The sequence below is a fragment of the Alternaria novae-zelandiae genome, assembly GCF_023758075.1.
Source record: "Alternaria novae-zelandiae strain BMP 2774 chromosome Unknown scaffold_2, whole genome shotgun sequence".
NCBI classification, from domain to species: domain Eukaryota; kingdom Fungi; phylum Ascomycota; class Dothideomycetes; order Pleosporales; family Pleosporaceae; genus Alternaria; species Alternaria novae-zelandiae.
The window spans coordinates 1,430,338-1,457,819 of NW_026056962.1; the positions used below are offsets into that span (position 1 = coordinate 1,430,338).

The 27,482-nt window shown below is 52.4% G+C and overlaps 10 protein-coding genes across 10 annotated transcripts; 5 read left to right on the plus strand and 5 right to left on the minus strand.

Moving 5' to 3' along the window:
• Positions 1–323: 323 nt before the first annotated feature.
• On the plus strand, positions 324–3,755 carry J4E88_001495 (uncharacterized protein; the record flags this gene model as incomplete). Its single annotated transcript, XM_049395164.1, has 1 exon — positions 324–3,755. One exon carries the CDS (start codon positions 324–326, stop codon positions 3,753–3,755), a length of 3,432 nt encoding a protein of 1,143 aa, XP_049259028.1.
• Positions 3,756–4,196: 441 nt separating this feature from the next.
• J4E88_001496 (uncharacterized protein) lies at positions 4,197–5,424 on the minus strand (the record flags this gene model as incomplete). The annotated part of the gene is made up of 2 exons (XM_049395165.1): positions 4,197–4,989; positions 5,396–5,424. The coding sequence occupies 2 exons, from the start codon at positions 5,422–5,424 to the stop codon at positions 4,197–4,199; spliced, it is 822 nt and encodes a 273-aa protein (XP_049259029.1).
• Positions 5,425–5,812: 388 nt separating this feature from the next.
• On the minus strand, positions 5,813–6,619 carry J4E88_001497 (uncharacterized protein; the record flags this gene model as incomplete). The annotated part of the gene is made up of 2 exons (XM_049395166.1): positions 5,813–6,397; positions 6,443–6,619. The coding sequence occupies 2 exons, from the start codon at positions 6,617–6,619 to the stop codon at positions 5,813–5,815; spliced, it is 762 nt and encodes a 253-aa protein (XP_049259030.1).
• A 548-nt stretch (positions 6,620–7,167) lies between these two features.
• Positions 7,168–7,983, plus strand: J4E88_001498 (uncharacterized protein; the record flags this gene model as incomplete). Its single annotated transcript, XM_049395167.1, has 1 exon — positions 7,168–7,983. One exon carries the CDS (start codon positions 7,168–7,170, stop codon positions 7,981–7,983), a length of 816 nt encoding a protein of 271 aa, XP_049259031.1.
• A 133-nt stretch (positions 7,984–8,116) lies between these two features.
• Positions 8,117–8,740, minus strand: J4E88_001499 (uncharacterized protein; the record flags this gene model as incomplete). The annotated part of the gene is made up of 1 exon (XM_049395168.1): positions 8,117–8,740. The coding sequence occupies one exon, from the start codon at positions 8,738–8,740 to the stop codon at positions 8,117–8,119; it is 624 nt and encodes a 207-aa protein (XP_049259032.1).
• Positions 8,741–9,200: 460 nt separating this feature from the next.
• On the plus strand, positions 9,201–10,490 carry J4E88_001500 (uncharacterized protein; the record flags this gene model as incomplete). The annotated part of the gene is made up of 2 exons (XM_049395169.1): positions 9,201–9,220; positions 9,269–10,490. 2 exons carry the CDS (start codon positions 9,201–9,203, stop codon positions 10,488–10,490), a joined length of 1,242 nt encoding a protein of 413 aa, XP_049259033.1.
• A 390-nt stretch (positions 10,491–10,880) lies between these two features.
• Positions 10,881–12,874, plus strand: J4E88_001501 (uncharacterized protein; the record flags this gene model as incomplete). Its single annotated transcript, XM_049395170.1, has 4 exons — positions 10,881–10,885; positions 10,967–11,004; positions 11,064–12,083; positions 12,579–12,874. 4 exons carry the CDS (start codon positions 10,881–10,883, stop codon positions 12,872–12,874), a joined length of 1,359 nt encoding a protein of 452 aa, XP_049259034.1.
• Positions 12,875–13,619: 745 nt separating this feature from the next.
• On the minus strand, positions 13,620–14,190 carry J4E88_001502 (uncharacterized protein; the record flags this gene model as incomplete). Its single annotated transcript, XM_049395171.1, has 2 exons — positions 13,620–14,044; positions 14,127–14,190. The coding sequence occupies 2 exons, from the start codon at positions 14,188–14,190 to the stop codon at positions 13,620–13,622; spliced, it is 489 nt and encodes a 162-aa protein (XP_049259035.1).
• Positions 14,191–21,088: 6,898 nt separating this feature from the next.
• On the plus strand, positions 21,089–22,524 carry J4E88_001503 (uncharacterized protein; the record flags this gene model as incomplete). The annotated part of the gene is made up of 2 exons (XM_049395172.1): positions 21,089–21,165; positions 21,216–22,524. 2 exons carry the CDS (start codon positions 21,089–21,091, stop codon positions 22,522–22,524), a joined length of 1,386 nt encoding a protein of 461 aa, XP_049259036.1.
• Positions 22,525–25,870: 3,346 nt separating this feature from the next.
• Positions 25,871–27,011, minus strand: J4E88_001504 (uncharacterized protein; the record flags this gene model as incomplete). Its single annotated transcript, XM_049395173.1, has 3 exons — positions 25,871–26,275; positions 26,315–26,662; positions 26,916–27,011. The coding sequence occupies 3 exons, from the start codon at positions 27,009–27,011 to the stop codon at positions 25,871–25,873; spliced, it is 849 nt and encodes a 282-aa protein (XP_049259037.1).
• Positions 27,012–27,482: the final 471 nt, after the last annotated feature.

Genomic DNA, 27,482 nt, shown 5'->3' on the forward strand with positions numbered 1-27,482 from the left:
ATTTGGGTAGCGATAGTTTGGGAAGTTGCCGTCCGTACGGCGCTATTTGTGTTATGAAGGTGCCATGGGGAGTGAATTGGAGCTTTGGTGTGGGGCTCGCAGCGTCGAAAGAGCAGGCAATGACGCACGGCATGCTAGCGTCGATCCTGGGCTTCAGCCTTACCAAAACACGAACATCAACGTCAACCACTCTGCAATATCCTTGCCGCTACTCTTCACAATAAACCCGTTCGGGTAACTCTGGTACTTCGGATTCCTCTCGTTACAGTATCTGTCGGCGTTCTGCATTGCATTGGCTGGGTTCCAAAATTCGGATTGCTGTCATGGCGTCACACGCGGACAGTGCGCACGACCTGCTGGATCTCGACATATCGACATTGCGGCAGTTCGTTGAGCTATTTCCCAACGAGGGCCTATCAAAAGTCATCACAGGCTGGTTGAGTAGCGGTATATCAAGATACCCGCTTGTGGAAGAAGGCGACTCAAGAGAAGGACCTGACCTGAGCGAGGGTGGGGTAGCTCTTACTCAAGATGTTCCAGTCTCACAGGAGGACTGTCTGGTGTTGATGACTGAAGGAATTACCGAGGCTGGAAGATCGCCACTTGCACATTGCTTGCTCGGAGACTACTACCTGTCCTTGGAGGAGTACGAAAGCGCGGTCGAGAGCACAAGGAAAGGCTTGAAATATGCGGCTGCGGAGGCAAAGAAGACCGACTTATCACTTCAGAGAACCCGCGACGCATTGAGTAGTACGCTTGCTACTGCTTTAGTCTACTATCAGGCCCCGAGGAATCATCTGGAAGCTAAGGGTATCTTCGAATCCATCTTGAAACGCAAGTCACAGTTCACCTCTGCTCTCATCGGCATCGGGTTGGTCCTGGAAGAAGAAGAGGAATATGAGCAAGCCTTCCAATTCCTTGAGAAGGCGCTAAAGCAAGATCCCTCAAATGGTCGCATAGGTGCAGAATCAGCTTGGTGTCAAGCACTTGCCGGCGACTACAAGACCGGTTTGGAAAGGCTCCAAGAGTACCTCGATTACCCGCAGCTCGATGCCTCCAAGCAACGTGGCCGCGAGCTCCGCGCACAGACACTTTATAGAATAGGTGTATGTATATGGGAGCTCGATCCGTCAAAGCAAGCGAGGAAGGACCGCCAAGGAACGTATGCGAAGCTGCTCGCAGCGATCAAAGCAAACCCGAACTATGCGCCCGCGTATACTCTGCTTGGCATCTTCTACGAAGATTACAATAAGGACCGCAGACGAGCACGGCAGTGCTTCCAAAAAGCCTTCGAGCTATCGCCCTCTGAAGTCGTCGCAGCCGAGCGCCTTGCTCGCCTTTTCGCCAATCAAGGCGAGTGGGACATTGTCGAGGTCGTGTCCCAGCGAGTGGTAGACTCAGGGAAAGCCCGACAGACACCAGGATCGAAACGGAAAGGCGTCAGCTGGCCGTTCTCTGCACTTGGTGTCGTCCAAATGAACAAGCAAGAGTATCAAAAGAGTATCGTGTCCTTCTTATCCGCACTACGCATTAGTCCGGATGACTACTACTCCTACGTTGGTCTCGGAGAGAGCTACCACAACTCTGGTCGATATAACTCAGCATCACGCGCGTTCAATTACGCAGAAAATCCGACGGATGGTGTTGTTTTGAAGAGGTCTGACCAAGAGGGGTGGTTCACCAAGTACATGCTCGCCAACGTCAACCGCGAGTTGAGTGAGTTCAATGAAGCTCTTGCAGGTTACGAAGCTGTACTAGCGTCTCGGCCGAAAGAGTTTGGTGTCTCGATAGCACTCCTGCAGACTCTCGTAGAGAAGGGGTGGCATTGCGTTGAGACCGGTTTCTTCGGCGAGGCTGCTGATAGCGCGACCCGCGGTATCGAAGTTGCGATGTCGATTACCGAGTACAAGCCGGATGCTTTCAATCTATGGAAAGCTGTTGGCGATGCATGCAGTTTGTTCACTTGGGTCCAAGATAAACTCAAGCAGTTTCCCGTGGAGCTGATCGAGAAGGTGCTGCGCAGCGAGTCGGATATGAACATCGATTTTGATGAACACAAGGATATCGATGGGCTTGGACAGGATACGCTGGCTGCACTTTCCGCAGACAAAGACGATACCCTTACCAAGGTGCTTAAAGCCTCAATACTTGCACAAAAACGAGCAGTTTCCAGTTGTGCGCATGACATACACGCACAGGCTGTAGCGTGGTACAACCTAGGCTGGACAGAGTACAGAGCACACGTCTGCTTAGAGCAGGAAGGCATTGAGGGTTCGAAACTCACAACATACCTTCGAGCAGCCATGAAGTGTTTCAAGCGTGCTATCGAACTAGAAGCCGGTAACTCGGAGTTCTGGAACTCGCTTGGTGTCATCACGACTACACTAAGTCCTAAGGTCGCTCAGCATGCCTTTGTTCGTTCCCTACATCTCAACGAACGAAGTGTGCACACCTGGACGAACCTAGGAGCGCTTTACTTGTTACAAAATGATCACGAACTTGCGCACACCGCCTTCTCAAGGGCACAATCGCAAGACCCCGACTACTCATTAGCATGGGTCGGCGAAGGCATCATCGCATTGCTCACCGGAGATTCCAACGAGGCGCTCTCTCACTTCACTCACGCATTCGAGCTTTCAGAGTCGTCACTGCTTTTGACTAAACGTCAGTACGCCGTCTCGGCTTTCGACTTCCTTGTGTCTTCGCCTTCGTCATCCAGCAACATCACGAACCTCATACAACCTCTGTTCGCGCTCCAACAGCTCAACATACAAGCACCTTACGACATTCCGCACAAGCATCTAGCGGCGTTGTTCCTAGAGCGTATTGGCAACTACGACGCTGCCGTAGTAGCTCTGCAAGCTGTGAACGAGACAGTTGAGCAAGAGTATGAGAAGTCAGAGTCGCTGGCGTCCCTGGCTCGGGTTGCACAAGCCAAGACAGACCTGGCCCGCAACCTTCTCGCCATCGAGTCCTTCAAATCGGCTGTTGAAGAAGCTGAGACAGCACTTGATCTGCTCTCTGAACTGGACAGCGATACCAAACAGTCCGCATTATCCGGGGACCAGATCTCGAAGACTAAGCTATCAGCTCGTCTCACAGCTGGTCTAGCACACTACTTTAGTGGCTCATTCGACGCCGCGATACCGTACTTCCGAACATCGCTCGAGGCAACTAGTGCCAACCCAGACATCATCTGCATTCTCGCCGAAGTACTTTGGGCCAAGGGCGGAGAGAACGAGAAGCAAGTGGCTCGTGACCAACTCTTTACCGCCATCGAGAAGCACGAAGGTCACGTCGGTCTGTTGACACTTATCGGTGCCATGACGGTGCTCGACGATGACTTGGAAACTATGGAAGCCATCAAAGATGACCTGGACCGACTGCGTACGAACAAGGAGCTCGGCGACGAACAGTTGGCACGCGTGGAGAAGGTTATTGAAGCCATCTCAGTCAGTCTAGGTGGTGAGGAGCAAGAGTTAGATGAAGCTCGTCGCAGTGTCATGCTTACCCCTTGGAAACATACTGGCTGGACAGAGCTCGCCGACGCTGCTGGAGGTGATGCGTTCGCCAGTACGCTTGCAAAGGAAACTGCGATGCGCAACGCACCGCCGAATGGTACGCTTGGTGCTGTTGCGTTGGCAGGCGCGATGGGTGGTACTGGCGATGTAGGAGATGCTCAGAGGGCAGTTGTACTTGCGCCTTGGGTCGCCGACAACTGGAGTGGCTTGGCTGAGTGTGTTCAAAGCGCTTGAACAGGAATAAGGCTACCTTACAGGCATGTGATATGAACATCTCTACGCCACCATGTCATTGATAGAACCCATTATGATTAGCGACAACATTTTCAAATACAATGTGACATATATGCGTAACATTTTTCCTATGAGTCGTGACGCCTATTTGGTGACTGAGCAACGACAGTCGCAAGGGGTGGACAAATATCACGTCACATTTACGAGGTTTGCTGCATACACACCGTTATATCTTAGCAAGTAGGTATTACGCAACACAACGTATACTTCTACTCGAATATTTCTGTAGAATGCGATTATATGTTCTAGCCACCCCTGCTGCGGGGGCTGTACAAGCTGACGTAGGAACACTCGTTTCTGGGGAAGTTACCACTCCCGTTGTTGCCCCCTGAAAACGAATCAACGCTGATAACATGGAAACCTGAAGCCCCAGAATCTCCCCTACCATCTGTCAAGCTCCCATCTCACTTCTGTCACAATTCCTTTGAGTGGCGGGAGTGTATGGCCGGTTGCTGATTCAGCCACATCCGCAACTACAACGTCAGAGAGCTCGAGTTCCAGTTCCTTCGCATCGCCATTGAGCTCTGGGAGGTTCTCACAAGATTTCTTCTTGGCTCCTGTGACAGCTCTGACCATAACATTCTGCTCATCTGCCGAGACTTCCTTCGCTTGCCTGGCTACAGCACAGGCCATCCCTGGGGAGGATGTGTTGGCTTCATGATAGCCGTCAGATGGACGACGAATCCGGAAGCCAGAAAAGACATAGCCACGCCTTTGCAACAAGCGGACAGCAACATCGCAAATGAACTCGGTCGGTAACCTCGCCTGCTCGCTGAGAAGCCAGGATACGTTACCAGAGTCCGCGTAAAAGTCGAGAACAAGCTCCCGGGCCTGGCTTTGTTTGGATGTGCCTTCATATAGTTCTGTCGTTGCTGCAGCCGGAAGCATACGCGAGATGTTGACGCTCAGGGTAGGTTGGCAGGCGATCTCACTGAAGAATGCGTACATTCCGTCGATGATTTGGTTCTTGGATGTAATGTCTTGTAGTTTCTCCGCTAGGACGTATAGTCGACATAGCTTCAGCCACTGGCCAGTACCTCTTGTGACTAGCTGATGTGTGTAAACCAGGTTGAGGTATAGGCGGAAGGTATCCGGGTCATCGTCCGGTAGTGCTACCACATGCGCTTCAGTTCCTCGAAACTCCTGACTAGTGGCGCACTTGAAGAGTTCGGATCTGGAGGTGAATAGCGTTTCATGGACGAAAAAGGTTGCTGCGTCCTGGCCTGTCCCCACACAAACTTTCAGTATCGGACTGTCAAAGCTACGGTATGTCAGCAACGCGAGTCATCTCAAGACTTGTATACTCACGCTAGAATTTGACTATCGCAAGCGCGTATATCCATCGGTTTGGCATCTGCGTCACCAAGCTGCGTGCTTACTGATGATGCCGGTGACGAGGATCGGGTCGGTGGTTCACTAAATTCAAACCTGAATTCTGACATGATGACCTAACAAAAGCTGCTGTGTGCTTCCGTCTGCTTTACTTTGGAATCGCATCTTCTCGAGCATTATAAAAGCTGTTGTTGAAGGATCATAGGAAACGAACAGCGCCTCGCCAGGATCAGGATTGTCTCACTTACGTATCGACAATGCGCGCGCGTATTAACATCACGACTGCTTATTTGGAAAACAAGACTTCGTTGCAGAAACAAAACAGAGTTGTGTGGAAAGCCTGGAAACGTGACCGAAATGTGCCTGGTAGCGGTTAGGCAGGGGTGAGGCGTAGCAATCTGAGCCACTTGAAGCCACTGCAGCACATGTACATGCCATTGTAACGAAACTTCGAGTGCAGCACCTGCAAACGTATTTGACGATTGTGTGATAGAGCTGTTCCGGTTCCGGTGATCTATAATAAGCAACGATGGTCCGTAGAAGGTACACAAACCTTGGCCCCCAAAGACGGTATGAAGCTACTATACAGGCGCAGTATCGATAGCAGACACACTTCGATGACAATTGGTCATGAGCTTACTTGTACTATTCGGTATTTCGTGCTCCTATTTCTTCTCCTCTTCCTTGGCCGGCGCCTCTCTCTTCTCCAGTATCTTGTCGACGATACCAAAGTCCACTGCCTCTTGCGCGTCCATAAAGTAGTCGCGCTCCATGTACTTCTCAATCTCCTCCAGCGTCCTCTTCTTCGTAACGTGCGACTGGTATATCTTGTTCAGCTTGTCCCGTATCCTGAGAATCTCTTTGGCATGGTCCGCGATATCGCTTGCCTTGCCACGGTATCCGCCACTCGGCTGGTGTATCATGACTCGCGCATGTGGTAATATGTATCGCTGCCCCTCGGCGCCACCTGCAAGCAACAATGATCCCATGGAGGCTGCAATGCCCATGCATATTGTGCTGACCGGGCAGCGGATGTAGTTCATGGTATCGTAGATGGCAAGACCGGCGCTCACGCTGCCACCAGGGGAGTTGATGTACATGGATATGGGTTTCTCGGGGTTGTCGGCTTCGAGGAAGAGGAGCTGGGCGACAGCGTTGGCGGACATGTAGTCGTCAACCTCGCCGTTCAGGCAGATGATGCGCTCTTGCAGGAGACGCGAGAAGATGTCGGAAGTTTTCCAGCCTCCACCCTATAAAGTCAGCTAGCTCTTGAATAGTAGCGCTGCTGAGCTCACAGTAGTCTCCGTCACGTAGGGTATCGGCAGCGAGATGGCGCGCGGTGTCTGTTGGTCCTGCTGCTGTGGACTCCGTTGTGGCTGGAAGCCGAATTGGCTTGATATCGCCCGCGTGCCATGTCTGGTAAAGCTTTGTAGTGTTGATGGCCTTGCAGCCCGCCGTAATAGAGAAGCCATGATGGTGATGTCGGGGAGCTCCTGCCTCCCCGCGTGAACGCAGCTCCGGCGCGCCAAGCCGGGGGTCCGATGCGATCGTTTGGCTCTTCCTGCGCAATACTTCCAACCCGCACGAACCACGCAGTCGCTCCCTGTCCCGCCTGATGCCAGGCAGATGGATCTGTCGCCCGACGTCATGCTTGAGCCCCACTAGACTCCCGGCGCGGGCTCAATGCCGCCAATCCTCCGCCCATATTCCCGGTCGTCTCTTGAAAGGCAGTGGTGACCTTGGTCCTACGCGCGAAGATGCCCACCAAACGTTCCGCCTCCGCAAAGACGAGACAGCCAAAGAACTTCCACTTTCGCCATTACTCGATCCGGTAGCCTTAGAAGAAAGGTCTCGCTATGAACAGACGAAAGAGCGACGGAATTTTGCTGAATTCACGCCTTTCCAGAAGAAACTATGGGAGAATCCTTTCGGTATGCATAATGCTGTCCCTTGATGGCAATGCAAGACTAATTTCTCAGCCCATGCGTTGGCATCGCCAGTCCGTCAATGTCGCGCAACAATGATCTCCCTTCCCAGCGCTTTCCTGACCTCTCTCCACGCACGCCCGCATCCAACGACTAACGACCCGTGGCTCCTGCCTGTCTCTCTCACGACGGACAAGAAGCACCTCGGACCCCCACACCGTTTCCTTGGGACTCGTCGGGTTACTGTACAACTGGGCAAGAAGAAAGCCTGGGAAAAGGCTCTGAACTCGCGCATGGCCGAAAAGTTTGGCGGGCTAGGCTTGAAGAAGATGGTCTGGAGGGAGGACATGCCAGACTTCATACTGGACGTGATGCGCAAGACAGTAGAGAGTAAGCTCAGCTGGAACTTTGGATTCAGAGGTCGATTGATTCCAGTCGCGAGTCCCCGGACTGAAGACATTGAGTGCGTCGAAGACGTGTCTTCTGTCCTCATATTCCGATCGCTTCATAACCGTGGGGATGACATGCAAAAGCTGGCAGATCTGAACATGGCTGAGCTGGAAAAGTGGTCAGCCTACTTTACCAAGAGCTTTGAGGCGAAGCTGGATCCACATGCTACCCCAGAAGTCACTCACTCTTCACCACACTGGTATACTGGTCCTGTCATCGCATGTCTGCAACCTCGCCTGATGTTTCCGGAGCTCGAGTTTCATACCACCACTTGGCGAGGCAGAAAGGTTGCGGTCTACAGTTTGGTGGATCTACTTGGAGAGGACAAGGCGCAAGAACTGATAAAAGGCAGCAAGTACGCTGGTGAGAAATGTGTCGTGATGAAGAGAGCAAGACACAATGTGCCGGTTGAGATACTGCTCATGCAACTCCAAGCATACATAGCCCAACCAGGTCCTTGAGTTACCTCAAGCGCACTTTGGCTTTTGAATCAAAAACTTCTCAACCTGTCTTGGCCACTACTGTGATCACCTTTCCAAAGACTACCAAATCTGAGAGACCTCTGATCCACTTCAGGTGCTACCCCTCACTCCACTACTTGTTGACACCCTCACGCAATCTTCTCTCCCAGTCTGCCTTTCTCATACCGAACATGTGCTCATCCTTCATCTCACCATTCTTGTAAACATTGTCCCTCAGTACACCTTCGAGTACGTACCCATTCTTTTCAAAGCACCGCATGCTCGCCCCGTTGCCAGAGAACACCCCAGCGTAGAGTTTGGTCAATCGTTGGCCGTTGTTCTCGTAACTCTCAAAACTCCATGTTGTGAAGGCTTCCAGTGCCTCCGTGATATAACCTTTTCCCCAATACGTCTTTCCAACCCAGAAACCAACTTCTGCTGCATGTGCGTACACATCCGAGCCTAGTTTCAACCCGATACCTCCTATTGCGAGTCCTGGCGCTGATCTCTCACAGATGACGAAATGGTGTTGATATGGGAGTGCGAGGTTCGTGTTGATCCATGTCTCGGCGCTAGACTGTGTATATGGACTGGGAAAAGTTCCTCGCATATACTTGGCGATGAGGGGGTCGTTGGCGTGCAGGGAAGTCGAAGGGGCATCTTCGAGGCACATTGGACGGATTATTAGACGCTTGGTAGTCACTATGGATGATGGAACTGATGTGCCCGTCTGTGCTAGTGTTGTTTGTTCCGCCATTGTGGAGATAGATACTGCGGCGAGATGTGCGCATACGGGAGAAAGGAATCAAGATGGGCCAGTAGAGAGAGTCCGATATTTGTGTACTTTTAGTGCTTGATTGCTTCACGGCCGTTGACTCATAGATGCCCTTTGAGTGACCATGATAAGGCTAGTCAGCACGAAGCAAACGCACCTTCCCTGCTGGGATATCGACCGGTGGCCTGATCTAGCGACACTCGCCCATTTGATGAGTCCAGAACAATGCAAGTGTATCGCCGTATTTAAAGGACGCGCAAAGACTTGATGACTGTGAAGTATATCCTTGAACACGATGTTTGGGACTGACCAGGTGACATGTGAGAGGACGAGGCGTGACGTCGTGCATATGGGCGGGCACTAGCGCAGCGCGCTAACACGCGTCTGTCGCGTGGGCGGTCCAGCACTCGCAGTTCCTACGACGCTTGCCAACAGCGCCGTAATGTCGTCCTTCGGAGCAAAGTAAGCCGATCAAATTGAAGATATGTCGCATGTCTAACATAGTTGCAGAAAGGTTGTCAGAACCTATTCGCGACACACGAAGCGTCAACTCTACGATGAAGAACCGCCTACCAAACGAAGACGCGTCGAGACCACAATCGAAAGTACCGAAACGACGACCTTGACCTCTTTGGATACTGCTCCTACGATTGTCATTTCATCTCTCGAATGCGAGCGTGAAAGCTCCACCGCTCCTCCGTCCAGCCCCAAAGACTCGCCCGCAGTCTTCTCAGACGAACCGCCTCGGTCTAGTCCACCATCGTCGCCAGCACCGCGCAGCTCCCCTCCACCCGTTCAAAAACGGCGACCAGTCTTTTCCATATTCAAGAAGCAACTCAAGCCGGGCACGCTCGCCAAAGAACCCCTTACAGAACGGAGTCACAATGCGCAAAGCCCACCGAAGCTAGCACCGAAAAAGAAGCAGATGGTACAGATGCAGTTAGACCTGGCTTCAGAGACGCGCAAAACATGCAAGATATGTGGAATGCAGTACATACCGTCGAATGCCGAAGACGCGGTGCTACACAAGAAGTTTCATGCGATGAACCTTGGGGGTGTCGACTTCACCAAGCCAATCGTGGAGCGCTTTAGGAAGAACCAGATATGGAGTGGTGATGGGAGCTTCATCGCTGTGGTTGGACGCAAGGATACATTGGCGATGCGCAACCGGGCGAGTGATGTTTTGAAGGTTGTAAACACAGAGCTAGCTGCTGTTCCCATATCAGACGACGAGCTTTGGGGACAGACGAGTCGGACAGCCCAGGCAGACGAATCAGAACGGACTACGCCTGTACCGAAACCACGGCCCTCGGCGAAGAACCCAGCCAACGTGGCACTCGTCGATCGATTCAAGATATATCTATACATTCGAGGGAATAAGTGTGTAGGAGCATGTTTGGCAGAGCGAATCTGGGAAGCCTATAAGGTGTTGGACCCCACTGGTTCGCCCGACCAGGAGCACGGAGATGCTGTCGCGCCCCATAGCTCTTCTATTTCTATCAGCACCGATTCAGATCCGGTGGCCTTGGGCATATCGCGTATATGGACATCGAATCAACATAGAAAGAAAGGCATCGCGACTAGGCTGCTGGATATCGCACGGTCCGACTTCATCTATGGGCTGCACATTGAGAAAGCTCGAGTTGCTTTCAGCCAACCGACAGAGAGTGGAGGGAACTTGGCGCGCAAATGGTTTGACTGCCAGGCAGGGTGGCATGTGTATGTCGATTAGCGTACCGTGGAGATAGACCCTTACATAGATAGCCGCGGTACGCCGCTGCAAGATGCCCACGCGTTTACTAAACAATGTAAAGAAGTGTCCAAACCCTGTAGCAGAAAGCGAATATTGAAACGTGAGCTCTAGAACACACAGGGCCACAGAATTTGGTGGCGAAATTGTGCCTTATGGATAGCAGAGGTTCATTGGGCCGTCATGGTGTACGAGGTACGATGGTGGGGGCTGTTCGCTGTCCCGCGCCGGATCGCCAGCACCTGCATATCGGCGATGATCACGTCGCAGAGCCGACTATCAGCAACAGCATTTCTTGCGCGGCACCATCTCACCGCTTCTCTCGCGCCCCTTCCATGTACATAGAATAATGCATTGTTTTTAGCACCCACCATGTCGTCCGGAAACCCCTTCCGCCTTTCTCAAGCTCCCCGTCAGCCCGCGCCCGTCCCGCAGACTTCCTTCATCAACACGGATAGCAGTGTGCTTGAAGCGCGCAGGGAGGACAGCGACCATGGTATTCCCTCGCCTTGCCTTTCTGCGTCTGCTGGCATTCAAGGAGTAATTGTCTTACAGTGCTCGAAGATGCCGCCCCGCCCTCGACTGGCAAGACCAAGAAGTCTGTCCGCATTCTCTCGCCCACTACTACGATTCCACCGCCCATCTTTGACGACTCAGATGCGACCTTGAACGAGCTTATGGCCCGGCGATCGAGCCAAGGTCGGCCTGCAAGCCCACCGCCTCCCGTAACACCCGCCGGCTTTGTCAACAACTCTGTCACAGCGGGCGAAGCCAATGCCCAAGTTGTCGGGAAAGACGCCATGGCAATAGCGGACGCGTCCCCAAACCCGAGATCAACCTTTGGCGAGCCGCTGGCGATGCAATCGCCGGGTAACGTACCAGCGAATCCATTCTCGAGAACACTGGCCTCGTTAGAACCCCAAGACAAAGAGAGCGAGGAGGAGCGGACGAACACGGGAAGACCGATGCTAGGCAACAGCAGAGCTTCCTTGGATGTGGAGAGCTTCAAGAACCTACTCCTGACCGGAAAGGCTACTCCGCGACCATCCGGTCCGCCTCAGCAGTCTACGAGCGCATCACAACCCGTCGCAGGCGCGCAATTCGAGACCAGTAGTAGCACGGATACCTCCTCAGTCTCCCGGCAATCGCTATTCGAGCCCATACAAGAATCCCACGCTGACTCGCCACGTACATCGGTCGATATGGCTGACTCGGAAGAGGACGAGAGCATGGGGCTAGTCTCCGAGGTGAAGAAGGGCAAAAAGAAGCCCCCACCTGCCCCCAAGCATCGACACGGAAAGCTCGTTACGCAGAGACAGCCACAGACAGTGTCCTTCGAGAGCTTTGCAGCCACAGAGCCAACACCACCGCCGGCTATCAGACGGACAGACAGTTCGGATACAAACAAGCCGCTCCCCCCAACTCCCGTTGCTGCGCCGCAGTCATCCCATATCAGCACGCAAGATACCACCCCGCTACAATCCCAACCAACCCCACCAGCACAAGACCTGCCTTCACCGCCTTCGGAAGGCACAAATAGACAAAAGAAGGCACCTCCGCCCGTGCCATTGGCCCGTAGGCAGAGTCAGCTCAAGACGACGACGACAACAGGCAATAGATCGCGGAGCAGTTCAAACCTTACGATATCATCTCAGCACTCGGTTGACCCCATACAAAGCCCAGTTCCAAGTAACGTCGACCCGTTTGGAGCAAAGTCACCACCACGTCCTCCACCTTCACGACACGGCGCACGACTCGCAAACATAGGCAACTCAAGCGCGAACTCTTCTAGCACCGAACTGCCACAGCGTTCAAGTTCGGGTCGAACGCCGAGATCTGTTCCAGAACCCCCTTCATCCCGCCGGAGCACTCTAGAATCCCAACCTTCGTCACCCGCGCCGAGTGTGCACCGCGCCTCATCCATATCGTCCAATCGCAATACCCAGCGAAATGTATCTGGAGAAAGCACTGGAAGCAACATGCCGCCACCTCCGCCTCCACCAAGACGCCGATCAAATCGCTCAAGCCTTGATCAGCAAAGACCTCAGATACCCTCTTCGTCCCCCACAGAAAGCCGACGGACGAGCACGGAGTACCGCCGTACAAGCACAGAGCACAGACGGACGAGCGTAGCCAGCGAAAGCTCATTGAGAAGGGAATACGCACCTGCAGACGAGAAAGGTGGGAACGAATATGCTTTATACTCGCCAATGGAAGAGAGCGAGAAGAAGCTGGGTCTCGATGAAAATCTGACTGGTGGGAAGGAGGGCGAGGGAAGGAGCGACTCAAGTAACATCCTCGACGATATGGAAAAGTTCCAACGCGAGATCGACGAGTTGAGGACGAAGTATAAACAAACGGGATAGTACTTCGTTTGAGTGGTCATCCAGTGGGAGGAACGAGCGATATATATTAGCATGATGCACTCTCTAATTGGGGGATTCTTACTATCATTAGAAGATATCGCAGCCCATATTTATGCTTGTTCACTGTTTTCGCTCTCCCCGCCCTTGATATGTCTTTCCACTGATAATCATGTGCACTCCATCAGAACCGTACTTGGTCTCATCATGCCTTCATTCTAGCCAGTATTAACGATCCACATGAACGTACTATTCGTCTCCGATAGGATATTCATCACTGCCCTTCCCTGTGCCCGAAATCAACCACAAGGAGCACTCTGATAGGCAAGCAGGGCGTCACTGACTTTCGAGCAACAAGGTACCAACTCAGTCATCCGTGGTAGCTCGAGGAGTGGAAGCCAGGCGCAGTGTGAAAGCTACTTCACAAGGCATAGTCATCAAAGCAAGCAGGGTACGGAAGCAAGAGTAATGGCAATGTCAGTATTTTTATTAGACTCGTGGAAGGCTATGAACATGCAATACCATGGGGCAGCTTTTCGACGAAGGATGACACCCCATGCCGATGATAAGCCGCCAATACATTAATACCAAATCATGAATGGGGGTATCTGGGTCTTGAGAGAATGATCAAGACAATAAGAGAGAGCCCCATGGATACCAGACCTTGCACTAACGGCTTCGACTGAGAACGCGACGTGTAGCGCGACACCCCTGCTCAATATAGCACGTTGACCTTGTGTGAACGGGCCTAGGCCATGATAGCCAGGGCTGCAGCACCCATGGCGACGAGCGAGCCCATACCGACGACAGGCGTTGCGAGAGCGGCGCCAGCGGTTTCGACGGCAGTGGTTGTGGGCTCACCAGGGCGACCAGAGGATGAGGGAGTCACGACAGGCGTAGTAGTAGCACTGGAAGGCTCGTCATCGGGGACATTGGTGGTGGGAACTGGTCGTCCTGGGGGAGGCAGGATAACGCTAGTAGTGGTAGGTACAGGCGCTCCGCCGTCCTGAGTAGAGGATACAGCCGACAAAGCGGGAGTCGAGGAGACAGCCGACATAGCGGGGGTAGAGGAGACATCTGACAGAGCGGGGACTGGCTCAGACGACGGCTTGCCGGGCTCGGGGACGCACTGGGTGACAGTGACAGTCACGGTGGCAGCGGGAGCGCAGACAGCTGCAAGTTGTTAGATCGTGTGCCCGATGCCATGTAGAGGTATCCAAGCAGCTTTGCAGCTAAGCCTGAAGCATGTACTCACGGTCAGTGGCGACGACAGCCAGCGCAAGCGCAGCGACAACAGCGAAGATCTTGTAGCCGAACATGTTGATAGCGGTAATCTGATTGGTGGTGGGGATGAATTGAAGTATGTTCGTGTTGGATTGATGCAGCTGCAGAGATGATGAAGCTTTGGGGTGAGTGTCGTGAGAGAAGCAGAAGACACGGAGGTGGACACAGAAAAGTTGTTTATATGACGTGCGAGCAGCGTTTGCAGGCACGGCGGAAATTAGCTCCGGCGGCAGGCGACAAGCAGAGGACGGATTGGCAGGAGCGAAAGTGAAGGTGAAGGCGCGATTGTGGGGCGAGAGCGTGCGTCGTTGTTGTGCTCTGCGCGTGCCCAGGAAGGCACCTTCGTGGCACCACCTCGCCCATACAGACCATGGGTGCCGTGGCGCAGATGCGACTAGCCTTCTCAGCGATTTTGATCATGTACGACGGAAAGATGCTAGAAATGTGACTATAGACAAGCACAGGATGGTGACGTAGGCAGGTGGCCGACAATGAGGTTGCAGGATGGGGTGTGTTTGCTCTTTCTCCTTTGGGACGGCATCGACGACCCAGCAGAGGTTGCGATTGGCAACCCGGACGACTTTTGTTGTGGCTCGCGTCGCCAAGGGAGGAACTATTCGCGCACATTGGGAATTGAAAGTATGCGCGAGGTCAAGAACGATACTTAGGTGTAACGTACTAACGATATCTCTTCAAAGGGTGTATTAAAGGGAGACATACAGGAAACAGAGAACGAGCAGAGGTTTGCAGACGTAAACTTCGATCCAATCAGTTAATGTATCATCTGCATGCTGGAGGATGTGAACTCGAGAATCTGGAAGGTACCTTCCCGTCAACTTCCAAACTTCAGTCTGGATGCGGATTGGCAGCGACCCCGGATATCACATTGACTGCTGACTTCCGACGCGACATGAACGCTGCTGATGGTGTGCGCTGCGCTTGGGTATGATACTCGATCAATGATCGAATGCCTTCACCTACGATGTTGTCTGATGCCATAGGTAACGCACGTGACTTTCTGACCACAGAGTGATTGGAAAGAGGAAATAAATGATGATTGGAAGACCAAATGGGCGACAATGGAAAAAAGCTGCGACTTTGGAAAGCAATGCAAGCATCAAGAATAAAAAAGATGGCAGGCCCAACGCGAGTTCCTACTCTTCCGATCTTACCTTGCGCGCGAGAGTTTGTAACTGTGGTAGCGAAGTCAAGGTTCGCTCGAACTTGACTGTCTTGTAACGTCTGGGACATGATTGTTGCGGAATGAAATGGACTAAGCTTCATTACGATCAACCTAGTTTTCATCCTTCCATCCACATCCGGGCATCAAGACATTTGGTCGAGTGCTCTTTGGAAGATGATTTTGCTGTAAACGGGAGAATAATCCAGCTAGCTGGCTACGTTGGACAAAGACGCGTGGGGATCCGTACTCCGTCGCCACTCGTCGCGCAAGAGTAACCTCCGAGTGGCAGTTATTGTCGCGAGGCTGCTGCAACTTTATCGCTGTGCCGCATGCTGGATTACATTCCCATGAGCGGAGAAATGGCCGATGTTTTCTGCCTATTGGATGTTCCTGGAAACTCAATGCAGTCGCAAACGTACAGAGCCGTGGTTCGACTGGATCTCTACGGAAGACGGCCGATGCTAGCAGTGCCTACACAGTAAGTTTCCTCCGCTTCGATATGATGGGCCAACGCTAAACGTGGCTGCACCTCGTGTAGCCCTGTTCGGGCATTACCCAGCTTCTTGTGAAATCCAGATGCGTGCCGTCTTTTCCATCCTGCATCCTATCCTGCGGGCGTAGGAGTAGAACGCCAGAGAGCAAACTGTCGCCACGTTGTTGCTGTTACGTCGGACGTCGGAATCCGAGCTTACTGCGCGGCCCGATACGAGGTGCATACGATGCTGCTTACTTGCTTATGCTGTGCTTTGAGAATGTTCGCAATGGTCATTGGCTTCGTAGGAAGCGAGGTTAGTAGCTTGGACGGGCGGTGTCGTAGCGTGTAGTGAGCTGTAAGGCCCAGATGTTTACACTCGCCTATGTATGCGGTGCTGCTCATAGGAGGTAAGAAGCAATGTTCCGCTGGACCCTTTTAAGCCTGACGCTATTTACCCAAATTATCCGCACGCCTGGAGCAGTCTGCTCACCTGCATATGGTGCCCTTGCATTGCTGCCAGAAGGGATGGCACTGCAGACAGCGGCAATGTGCGGGACGAGAGTATTGCGACAAAAAACAACCTTGGAACGGTTTGAAATGGTCTATTAAAGAATACCGCAATCCGAGCCACACAAAACATGGATCGAGATAAAGTGGGTGTGCAACGTTGAATACTCCTCACCGCATCTGCCTTTAGCTAGCCACTGCTCACATAACGCACAGCGCAGTGCAGACCGCTCGTGCAAGCGAACGCATTCCTAGAAGGCCCAGAGGCAGCTGCTGATGAAATGGAGATGCAGCATGCTTAACCCCGAAATTGGGGCTGTGCTGCCGATCTTAACATAAAATTGATCGCGAGCTCCACGCCAGAGAATATCTCGCGACGTTGCGAACCCGCGCTTGAACGACGGTTCAGGCGCTCGCAGGAGAGCGTATGTTGGTATCGGTATGAAATGCGGGTGTGATGGGCCTAGACGGATCTATTGCGCATTTTCTGATTTTGAACCGAAGATCTCGAGAGAGTTCTCTCCGATGTGCTATCAGCCAGTTGTTTCGAAGAGGCTTGCTACACGCCAGCCCACCGTATACATGACATGCTAATGCGGCAGATCGAGCGCACCCGCGTCAACTTGACCTCAAGTAGAATCCCAGCACCGTGTAGGATACGGACAAGAAGGAACGAGCGCTTTGAGGAGGGGGTTTGGGAATGAGGACATCTGATTGGCCTGGCGGAGTATCGCCGAGACCTGCATGCAAGCGAGTTCAACCGGCGACCGTGCATTAGGGCCCGCGGGGCGTCATACAGAAGCTCTATACCTAAGTGTTGTGTAATTTAGTAGTTATATTTGTATTTTAAGCAAAGCTAGGGCTAAGGTTATTAATTAAATCTACTTATAAGCCTCTAATAGTCTCTCTTTATTACTTCTAACTTACTTATAAGCTTTTTTATAAAATTTTATTTTTTAAATAAATATAATTATACTTTTATTTTACTTTTATACTTATAATACTTTTTAAGTATTTTTTAGCGTAAATAATAGTACTAGTAAATAGTATATAATTAAGTTTATATAAAGAAGCTATATAAAGTAATTAAAAGTAAAGCTAGTAGTATAAAAGTATTTTATTTAAGTTTTATTAAATTACTTAAAATTAAGTTCTTAGCTTATATAGTAGTACTAGTAAACTATATTATTATAGTAAGTATATTAAAGCTTAGCTTTAGCTTATATAATTTACGCTATTATATAGCTATTATAAAGTAAGTTTTACTTAAGTTAGTTTAAGTCTATATAAAGAAGCTAATTTTAATATACTATAGCTATTATATTTATAGTAGTTTATATAAGTAAAAATTTATAAGTAAAAATTTTAGCTACTTATACTTTATTTTAGCTAAGTAGTAATAATAATATAACTAATAGTTGCTTTAAGTAGTGTACTAGTTTTTAGTAAAGAGAGCTAATAATAACCTTAGCGACTTCTAGGGTTAAATTGCTTAGACCTTCTAAATTAAGGATGGAAAGATTGTCTGGTTCATGACACCAGGCAGCATTGTGAGCCGGAGCAGATTGGCGTGCGCGCCACGGCTACAGCGCGCATGCGAAACACTCGAATTGCTTCTCTGTGGAATGAAGTTGAACATTCTGGAACTAGAAGTACTCAGTCTTAGGGCCACCTTGGTACATGCGGTGGCGTCTGCGTTTCATGTAGACTTGGTGAATGACGATAGAGCTGCCAAACGGCAAACAGGCAAGGAGATTGAAGGGCAATCTGACATGGGGCTGTCGGACGACGTATGCGCTCCACTTGCCGCATTGGAGTGGGGTGGGACATCGAACACCATGTTCGGTTCAACTCGCCTTGCCCAATGATGTCAATGGAAGGCATGCAGGATAGTTGAAGAGGCTGCGGAAGTTTGAGTGGTCAGTAAGCTACTGACTTGCGGGAACACAGCGCCGCTGTGAGACGAAGCGTGTTCAGGATACCGCAAAGGATACCGTAGCCGGCTCGGATGCAAGATCATGCAGCTAGGTACGCGCTGATCTCAAGCCGTGTGCACCCACTCAGGATTCCTATCCATGTAGTTATGGGTAGGCATAGAGCGGAATGTACGCAACGTCACTGTGACCTGAGTTTGACGCGCAGCGTTGTACTAGTAGGTGTAGCAATGTGGAGCCCGACACACTTCACAGCGATCTCAAAGTATTGGGTTGCTCCTCAAAGGATAAGGTGCACCTGGTCTGGTCAGAAAAGGAGTTGGTCAACCGTGTGATGTGAGCACACGTAGCGGGGTACCATTACCATGGTCAACCCACAGCCCTGCAGTACACGTCGTGAATTCTAATGATGTCAAACACCATTCGGCTCAGAGCGCGCGGAGCTCAGCTGGAAGGGAAGCAGACCTCATGCACCTGAATGTGGCCGCTGTACGCTTTTCGGCCTGCCTGTTGGCTCCCTTGTTGCACGGAAAGCCGTGTGGATGCACGGCAGACGGAGATATTTCATCTCAGATCTGAATCTGAAGCCTAGCAAGGACGCAGGGATCATCGGGCTCTGACTGGCTGATACTTTGACAGGCCGGCACTAGAGACCCCGGCGATCTGGCAGTGGGCACTTGCGGCGGGGCAGGAGCGATAGAAGGAAGAACCAATGCCGTGTGACGTCGGCGGACGGCCGGAGCTTAGGACAATGCCATAGTGACAAATACTCGAAACACAAACAATAAGGGTCAATTTCCCATGTTGCCAATAGTGGCATCGACCTCTGGACAACGATGGAGCTGCACTGGCCGTGGTATTGACAGAGCACCGTCCCTTCCTCTGGCGCATGGCTTCCCGCTGGTACAAAAGCCGTAGTAAGGAGATGTCAGCAGAGGTATAAGTCGTGGACCAGCGAGTCGGCGACATGTTTGTATCGAGAGATCGGCGCGCACGTCCTGGACGCGGCCAGCGAAGCCCTCAGGGCGCTTCAGGGCTCCGAGTTTGCGTGGGAGATGCGATCAGATCGGAGCTATTCCCGATATGGCCTTCGCGTATCTCAGGTTTTCTTTGCTTGAACAGGGCTTCCTTGTTCCTGAGCCCAAGCGATCGGCTGCCATGAGATGTGTGCAGCGCGGTGAAACCAGCGGTTTTGACCTTGTCGCATGGCGGGAGATAGGGCTGTGTGGAGCTCAGTCTTGTTGTTTGGGGGACAGCCATGGCGTTGGGTAGTTGACGGTTATTCGTCGCGAAGTTTTCCGTTCGAGTGTAAGCGCAGGATTAGGCTCGCTCCAGCACCGTCTGGGCAGGAGACGGGAACAAGCCAACGGTAGCCCGACGGCTGCGTCTCCATAGCGCCGACCACCTAACGAGAGCATGTGCGTTCGCGTTTGGTTGAGCAGTATGCAGAAGCCGCTGCGCTGCCGCGATCGCGATTGATTTACGCACAATAGCCGGCGCACGTCTGGCTGAGCGTCCCCGGTTCAGCCAAAATAGCAGGCTGTTAGTAATTGGGAATTGGCAGCAGTAGTCAGGTACGCTGTAAACGTCGCAAACGTAGGAGCCATTGAGCCAGAACGGCCACGTTAGTCAGCCCAGCAACAACGAGGCCTAATCCGGGGCAGCTAGATGCTGGCACAGCTGTGGTATGATGTTGATGCGATGCAGGTGGGCTCCTCCCCGTCGTCGACCACACACACGCGTCTCGTTTATCGGCGGGAAGTGCCACAGAGATGCTAGCGCCCTCGATCGCCAGTTGGCCAAGCCGCGGGCGTGGTGTTGTCCTGATGCTGGGCTGGCTTGCGGGTGCCGAGGGTAATATGCAGCTATTGAGCCTGGCACAGAGCTAAGCCGAACCTTCTCCCCTACTCCACACACGTCGCCGACTGGCCGTCAGAGCACGCCGGACATGCTGCCGCTGCGGCCCAGTGGTGCCATTGGCTGCATGTCGCTCACAGGCGCTGCGGGGACTGCTGGGAACTGCTGGCTTCTGGCGTGCTACCCTGCCGCTGCCTGTGATTAATTGTGTGGTCAAATTCCAGAAGACCGCAATTGCTTCTTCCCTTGTGGCTATAACATATGCTAGGCAAGCCCTCGACGTAACGCACCCGTCCTGCTCCCAATCCGCTGCCTGCTGCTTCACCCCCCAAGCCACGTCGCGACGATCGATCTCGTGTGCAAGCGTCGATGCACAAACGGTTTACCAGCATCGAAATACCCAGTCTTCGTCCGCTAGGCTCCGCCACTTGAGCATCCTGGCCTGCCCTCCCCCGGCCCGCAACAGAGATTTGTGCGCATTGCAGCCACTCACACGCCCCTCAGTCCTCGATCGCTGCCACCCCCAGCGCCAGTTCCCACTTGCACTCCCATCTTCTGCCGCTTTGGGACACGCGGCCAACTTTGGCCGTTGCTTCTGTGCCTCACGTCACTTGTCGCGTATCTGAATCTAGCTGGGTGCTGTCCGAACCCTGTCGTCGCGGTACGTGAGCGCCTTTCTAGCTCCGTTGTTTTTCGGCCCATCTTTAGGCCTGCTCCGCCCAGCACATCCGCACCCGCGTGGACAGTCGCCACTTTTCCCCTCTCCGTTTACATACTTTGCCCGCCCGCTCCTCGCACTTTCTCCTTCTTCCATTATTCTTCACAGTCGAAGTCGTTGCTAGACGTACCCCTCGAACTGTACCAATCAGCCTTCTGTTGTTGTGCTGACATCGCTATCTGTCAGCTACCCCACCCTCGCCCACACACACACTTCGCCACACCGCACGTTGCCTACCATCTGCTGCTTGGACCTCGCCATGCCTGCCGAACGTCGAACTTTCACCTCGGCCAGACCGGTCAAGACCGAGCGCACTCATGAAGAGAACCAGGAGCGGTTAGTCGTCTCTACTTAATCCGCATGCCACCAATTCTGATGCCCAACAGTGCCTACATTGCTGCCTCGCGCCGCAGTGACCGCAGCCTGGAGGCTCGCATTGAGTCTGCTCGTAGAGCTTCTGAGATTCACAAGAAGCGCACGGGTCGTGCTCTTCGCGTGACCGAGCAGGATGTTATCAATGAAGAGATGTACGAAGAGGAGGATGATGATCTGCCTACCCAGTACCAGCGCCTCAACGCTCATCTTCAGACCACTTCGGTCATGTTCAACAAGAAGCTGCATGACTACATTGCGACCCAGCACGGCGTCAGAAACATGTTCATGTCCCAGTACCAGAACCAAGGCGCGGCGTTCCAGCAGTATGGTCCGCAGTATCCGGCCAATGGCGCCCAATTTGCACAGCCGAACAACTGGCTGAACCCTTCAATGCTCCCGCCTCAGCAGTTCGCCCCCGCATCTCCACAGGGTTTCCAGCAAGCGCAATCCTTCAGCCCGACCACCGCTCAGCCGCAACAGGGATACAGACAGTCACCGTACCAGATTCCTCAACGCACTCACTCTCACCAGCGCGCTCTTTCTATTCAACTGCCCCAGGGCGCATCGCACTTTGACCCATCAGCTCAGCCGGCGAGTGCAGGTCTCACGACGCCACAGACTGAGCTCAACCGAAGACTGTCTTTACCGCCGCAAGCTTTTCAACAACAAAACCAGACAGTAGAGCGACAAACGCGTCCTTCTTTATCGCGTTCGCCTACTACCCATTCGCTCCAGCACCGTCAGTCATCTTCGCCACAGAGCGCTTCGCCCAACGCAGCTTCCGTGCATGAGGCTGCACCTGTGCAGAGTGATCCTAATTCGCCTTCCTCCTATTCTTACAGCCCTACGAACTACCCATACAGCTCGCAGGCGCTCAACACCAACCCTCTGACTCTGTCTATGCCACCCGAGTCACAGCAGTTCCTTGGATCTGTCCTGGATCAGAACGACCCACGCACCGCAATCTTCATGGCAGGCAGCGACAACCTTCCTCAGCCTTTTGCTCCGACCTACACCTACAACCCCAACAAGGTTGGTCGGACAGCTAACGCCAGTAGCATGTCTGAGCATGCTAGTGGCTCGGCTCAAACATTGTCATCTGGTCTAAACTTGAAGGCTGAGCCTGTTTCTGGTACCACGTCGCCGTCGGTACCCAGTGCCATTTCTGATGGCTTTTATTCCAACGATTCGTTTTTGACGCCTGGTACTGGTGAATACAGTGCCTTTTTCGATTTCCCGGGCGGCGACTTCCAACAGTCGTTTGACGACCAATCCGCCAATGACCACGACAATGGTAATAGCCTCGTCAACTGGGATTAGGTATCATGTTCGCCATTTTTATCTTGTTTTTTCGTCTTTGTGGACTAAGGTCCTTTGTACGATCCTTTTAGGATCCTGTCCGTCTAAGCTCTTCGATACTTTGCTACGTCTTTGGGTAACGGTTCTGGTTTCACACGCACATGATACCTTTTGTACAGTGTCGTTTACGAGGTTACGACTGAAGGCGTTGCAAGGAGTCTTCCTGTCGGTGAAGAGAAGACCCACATATAGGATGCAACCATCCTTCTTCAGGCGCTTGAGGGTGCTGTTGCCCCTATAGCGATCTCCTCTCCCAGTAATCCTTCGATTTGAAGTGTTCCTGTATAATATATAATTGCAACGGTCATTTTCCGTATGCAATAGTCCTTCCGATCTCCGGTAACCTCATGTGCAAGTGAAGCTCATCACAACATCTATACTGCCACTCGCGGCCCAAACTGCTATCACGAGAGCGCAATGGTGTCCCCGCTCGCGGACCGTTGCTTCATCAGGTCTTCAGGGTTCAGTACCCCGAACTGGGGATGATACACAACCAGGGAGGGTTAGGCCTTCCAACTTGTACTTCCTACTCGGTAGTAAGCGGCTGGGCCCGTCGTAGGGAGCGTAGCATGCACTAGTTCCGGAGTGCGGTTGCGCGCACCTCTTCTGCTACGTAACAAATCACCTTCTTGTGAGCGATGAGTTCACATGGGTGCGTCTAGACTTATCAAACTCATCCGTGGATGATGGAGGTGGCCCTGCTGGGCTGGCTCACGTGATGCTACTGCAGCCGCGCTAGCGTCGTGAACAGGACCAATGGACACTGCCGTCCTCCGATCTTCCAACAGATCCATACCGCTTCCACGACATACCCAGCCTAGCTGGTCTGCATCGCTGTCTATGTTCGGTTCCTGTTTCCTCTGCATCGAGATCCCTGTGCCGTCGGGACGTTCTAACGGCTTTCTGCATCAGTCGCGTCGTCCTACTGCGGTTGCTTGTGAAACGCAGCACCCTGAGCGTGAGTCTGGTTCCTGCATCTGTGCATCTAGCTAGTGATGGAACCCTCCATCTGCCGGCCATACGAATAACATAGTCCGATCCCTGATGTCGAGTCATCCATGGTCCATTTGTCGCGTTCCCCGAGCAGGCTCTTGTATTGTACCCTGGTACATGCGGCTGGCTGAACCCGAAAACGTCAGGGACTGTGCCCAGACTCGAGGCCGGTATCGCAGTCCGATCGCGTCCGACATTTTGGAGAGACAGTAGGATTCGCATATGGCTCATGCATCGAGCCAGATGAAGATGGCTAAAGACCGATTGTTCAGACATATTGCCGACCGCACATAGCCCCGGAGGTCATGCATCCCTCCAAAAGTGCACGCAACCTTATGATTGGCAAACGACATCATAAGGAATTACTAAGGCGGTGTGGCACTGCAAACCTTTGTATTACCCACTGGATGCCCGGGAATACGAGGTCGGTCGAGCGTTGCGACACTGGGTACGCTTCTTCAGTGTCGAGTTACTCCAGTCCATTGGCTCGCAACAACACCATGCCTAGAGAAGTGGCTGTATCAATTCATTCAGTCTCAACAACAGTAGGCTGGGTCACTTCGTCATTCGCGAATTTCTTCCTTCGCCTTCTGTACTACTAGCGGTGATCGCTGCGCTGCAGTGTCATGTTGCTATCCGTCCGTTGTCTACCCTCCCGTGATTCCTTTCTTGGCTTAAATTCAAGATATCAGCGGATTGTTGCACTGGCAATCTAAATGCATACACCAGCTACCTCGTATGCGGGCTGCTATACATCGACCGAAGCCATTATGGCCTATCGAAGCGGGGCATGTCTTTCTCAGAGGCAGCCGCTACTCCCAACTTCCGCAGTCAAGAGATGGAGCCCAACATTTTCAGCAGCAAGCGCATAGAAGTCATGGGTTTCAAACTAGCCGTCTTCATCGTAGACATTATCATGGTTCGAAGAATCGGATACCATCGATACAAGCATGATGCCGTGCTGCATGCCCTTAGTGGAGCTAACCGAGTATTTCACTGCGGCCGTACGGCTGTAGCAGTATCGTGTCATGATATTGTCGCGGTGGAACGTAGATCATCACATATAAGGTCATTGTCTCCAGTCAATCGAGGCTCAAGCCGTCCAGCTGTAGTTGTCTGTTCGACACATCCTCTCGTTATTTCCCCTCAACACTCGTTTCTTCCTTCACCTCTTGGAACAGGTGTGTCTTGCGACTCACATAACAACCATGAAGCTCAGTACCTTCACTCCGTTCGCGGCTTTCCTGACGCTCACTGCAGCTGAGCGGGTGCCATGTAAGTCTCTCCATAGGATCTGCTGTTGGATCTACACACTCCCTCGTCAACGTACCAAGCATCACGCTCTCTAAAATATAGGCACGTGAGTTAATATTCTGGAATAGTAAACTTCCCACAGCATGTACGGCCTCGGCAGTATGCACCGCCACCGCCATACTCTCCTCCTTACCCAAGTTCAAGCAGCACTGGCGGAAGTGCGTCGTCCACCTTCTCCAGCGGCACCGGCGTCTCGCTGTCTACTTGGACGCCTCCCGTTCCAACGTCTTCGTCAACTGCAAACTCTACAACGCCAGGGCCCTCTACAGTCGTCTACACTAGTGTCGTGGTTATCACATCGGTTATTGTCCCCTCGACATCGTGAGTCATGATCGATCCTGGTGATATTTGCTCGTTCAACTAATCCATTGCTCAGTGAAACTGTCTCTGGAGATACGTCGACCGAAGCTACAGCGAGCAGCTGGGGCAGCAGCTCTTCTTCCATAAGCATCCCTCTTTCGACTGGACCTCAGTCTTCCGGAACAGGGTACTACCCAACTTTGCCGCCACATGAGTCTTCCGCACCTTATGGCAACAGTACAGGTACAGCTTCATCTACTTGGGGTACGGGTACCGCGCCAGGATCTTCAATGCCATCTTTGACCTCCACTGCCAGTAGCAACTCCACTGGACCCAGAAGCTCATACATTCCACGCCCGTCGACAACTACAGAAAGCCCGAGCACCAATGTAACTGTCATTACGTCCGTCATCACCTCCACCATTGCCATCACCACATCCGTTCCATACCCTTCCAATGGTACGATCACGGAGACGAACACTGGGCCCACGGCAACATCCAGTGGAAACGGAACTATTTCTCAGACTCCGTCGTCGTCTGGCTACTACGGTCCACCTGGTAACGCCACCAGCAGCGGTAGTCCCTCTGAAACCGATACTGTGTCTTCATCGTCGATCGACATCTCCACAATCTCCTGGATCACCTATACTTCCGAAGTTTCTTATAGCCAGTCGGAGACTCCGACGCCAACCACTGATTATTACACGTCATCTTCAACCTCGACTTCAACGTGGTCTAGGAAATCCAGAGTTTCCCGGAGTCGTTCTTCCACACGTACCTGGTCTAGAACACTCACCATGTCCAGATCTTCGACCACGGACGGCTCCTCATATACACCCACTAGTTCAGAAGAGTCGTCGTCAGCTACTGAAACTGAAACCTCTTCAGATTCTTCTTCGTTGGCCTCATACACACCTTCGTACACGGCATCTTCTACATACGATACCAGCAGTGTGCCTAGTGCTTCAGAGACTGATTCTGCAACATCCTCGTTGCCGTACTCGTTCAGCATCTCTTTCAGCTCGATTGAGACGACTTCAGACTCTTCCACACCCACGTCGTCTGCAGTCATAACTTTGCCTACACCCTCGCCAACCACGGAGAGCTATTCGTACTGGTCCTCCTCATTCAGCGAATCATCTACGGACTCTGAACTTGTTTCGTACACTGAGTCGGTAACTTCAGGCACTAGCAGCTTCGTCTTGCCTTCCGAGACGCCATCGGAGTCGTTGACCAGTGATTCTGGTACTATCGAGACGCCCGTCCCGACAGTAACACCCTCTGACACATCCTCTTCCGACTCTCCTATCACGTCTGTCAGCTCGACCAGCTCTGAGACCCCCGAAGTACCTAGCTCATCCATGTACAGCGAAACAGAGTACACCACCTTCCCCTCTTCCTCCACCGCCTCAGCATCTTCCAGTAGCGAGTCCAGCTCTGAGGTCGAGACTTCCTCTATCCTTACAGCCTCTGAGAGCTCTCTAAGCTCAACCTATACCGACGCCACCGCTACTTCCTTCCCGGTCGAGTCCTCGACCGCTTACCCCAGCAGCTCCACGTCGGGTTATTCCTACTGGACCCCTCCGGTCAGCTCGGTAACCAACACGGATGCTACCGCCTCCTCCTGGCCTGTAGATTCTAGCACCTACCTCACCAGCGCGACGAGCAGCCTCACACTCACGACCTTTGAGACGAGTGCCAGCTCCACCAAGAGTGGGTACGCGATGCCACCTGAGGTGACATACGAGGCGCAGAATGACAAAGTGAAGCGAGGCATGGTGAGTTTTCCATTGCTGCCTGATGTCCAAAAGGATGAGTACTAACTGTTGGTAGATGGGCATGTGGTTCATGTAATCTATACTGCACGACACTCACGCGGTTGGGCGATGTAAGCCCGTTGTGAGGCCGATTGGTGAAGCTACGACATGTCATTGCGTCTTTACCAAACAAACCACATTCACATTCTCTACTGTCCTTTACTGGTGTAGACATACCTTTTCCTTGTTGTTAATTCTCTTCACTTCTCTCCCTCACCACCTTCCCGCTGTGTCAATGATGTCTGGGCTGGGTATTTAATCATCATGGCTGCAAGATCTTGGGTCATAGTTCAATACAACATGTTTTTCTTTAGACGTATCTCGCCGCCAATTGACTTAATGACTATCCGACATCGGCGATCATGACGTGTTGTGATACAAATCGAATGAGCCTCCAGAATACTGCACAATGACTTCGATATCTCCCGTGCCTCCAAGAGCTCAACGGGCGAGCTTTGCCTCCGATGCGCCATGTTATAGCCTCGTACCGAAGAT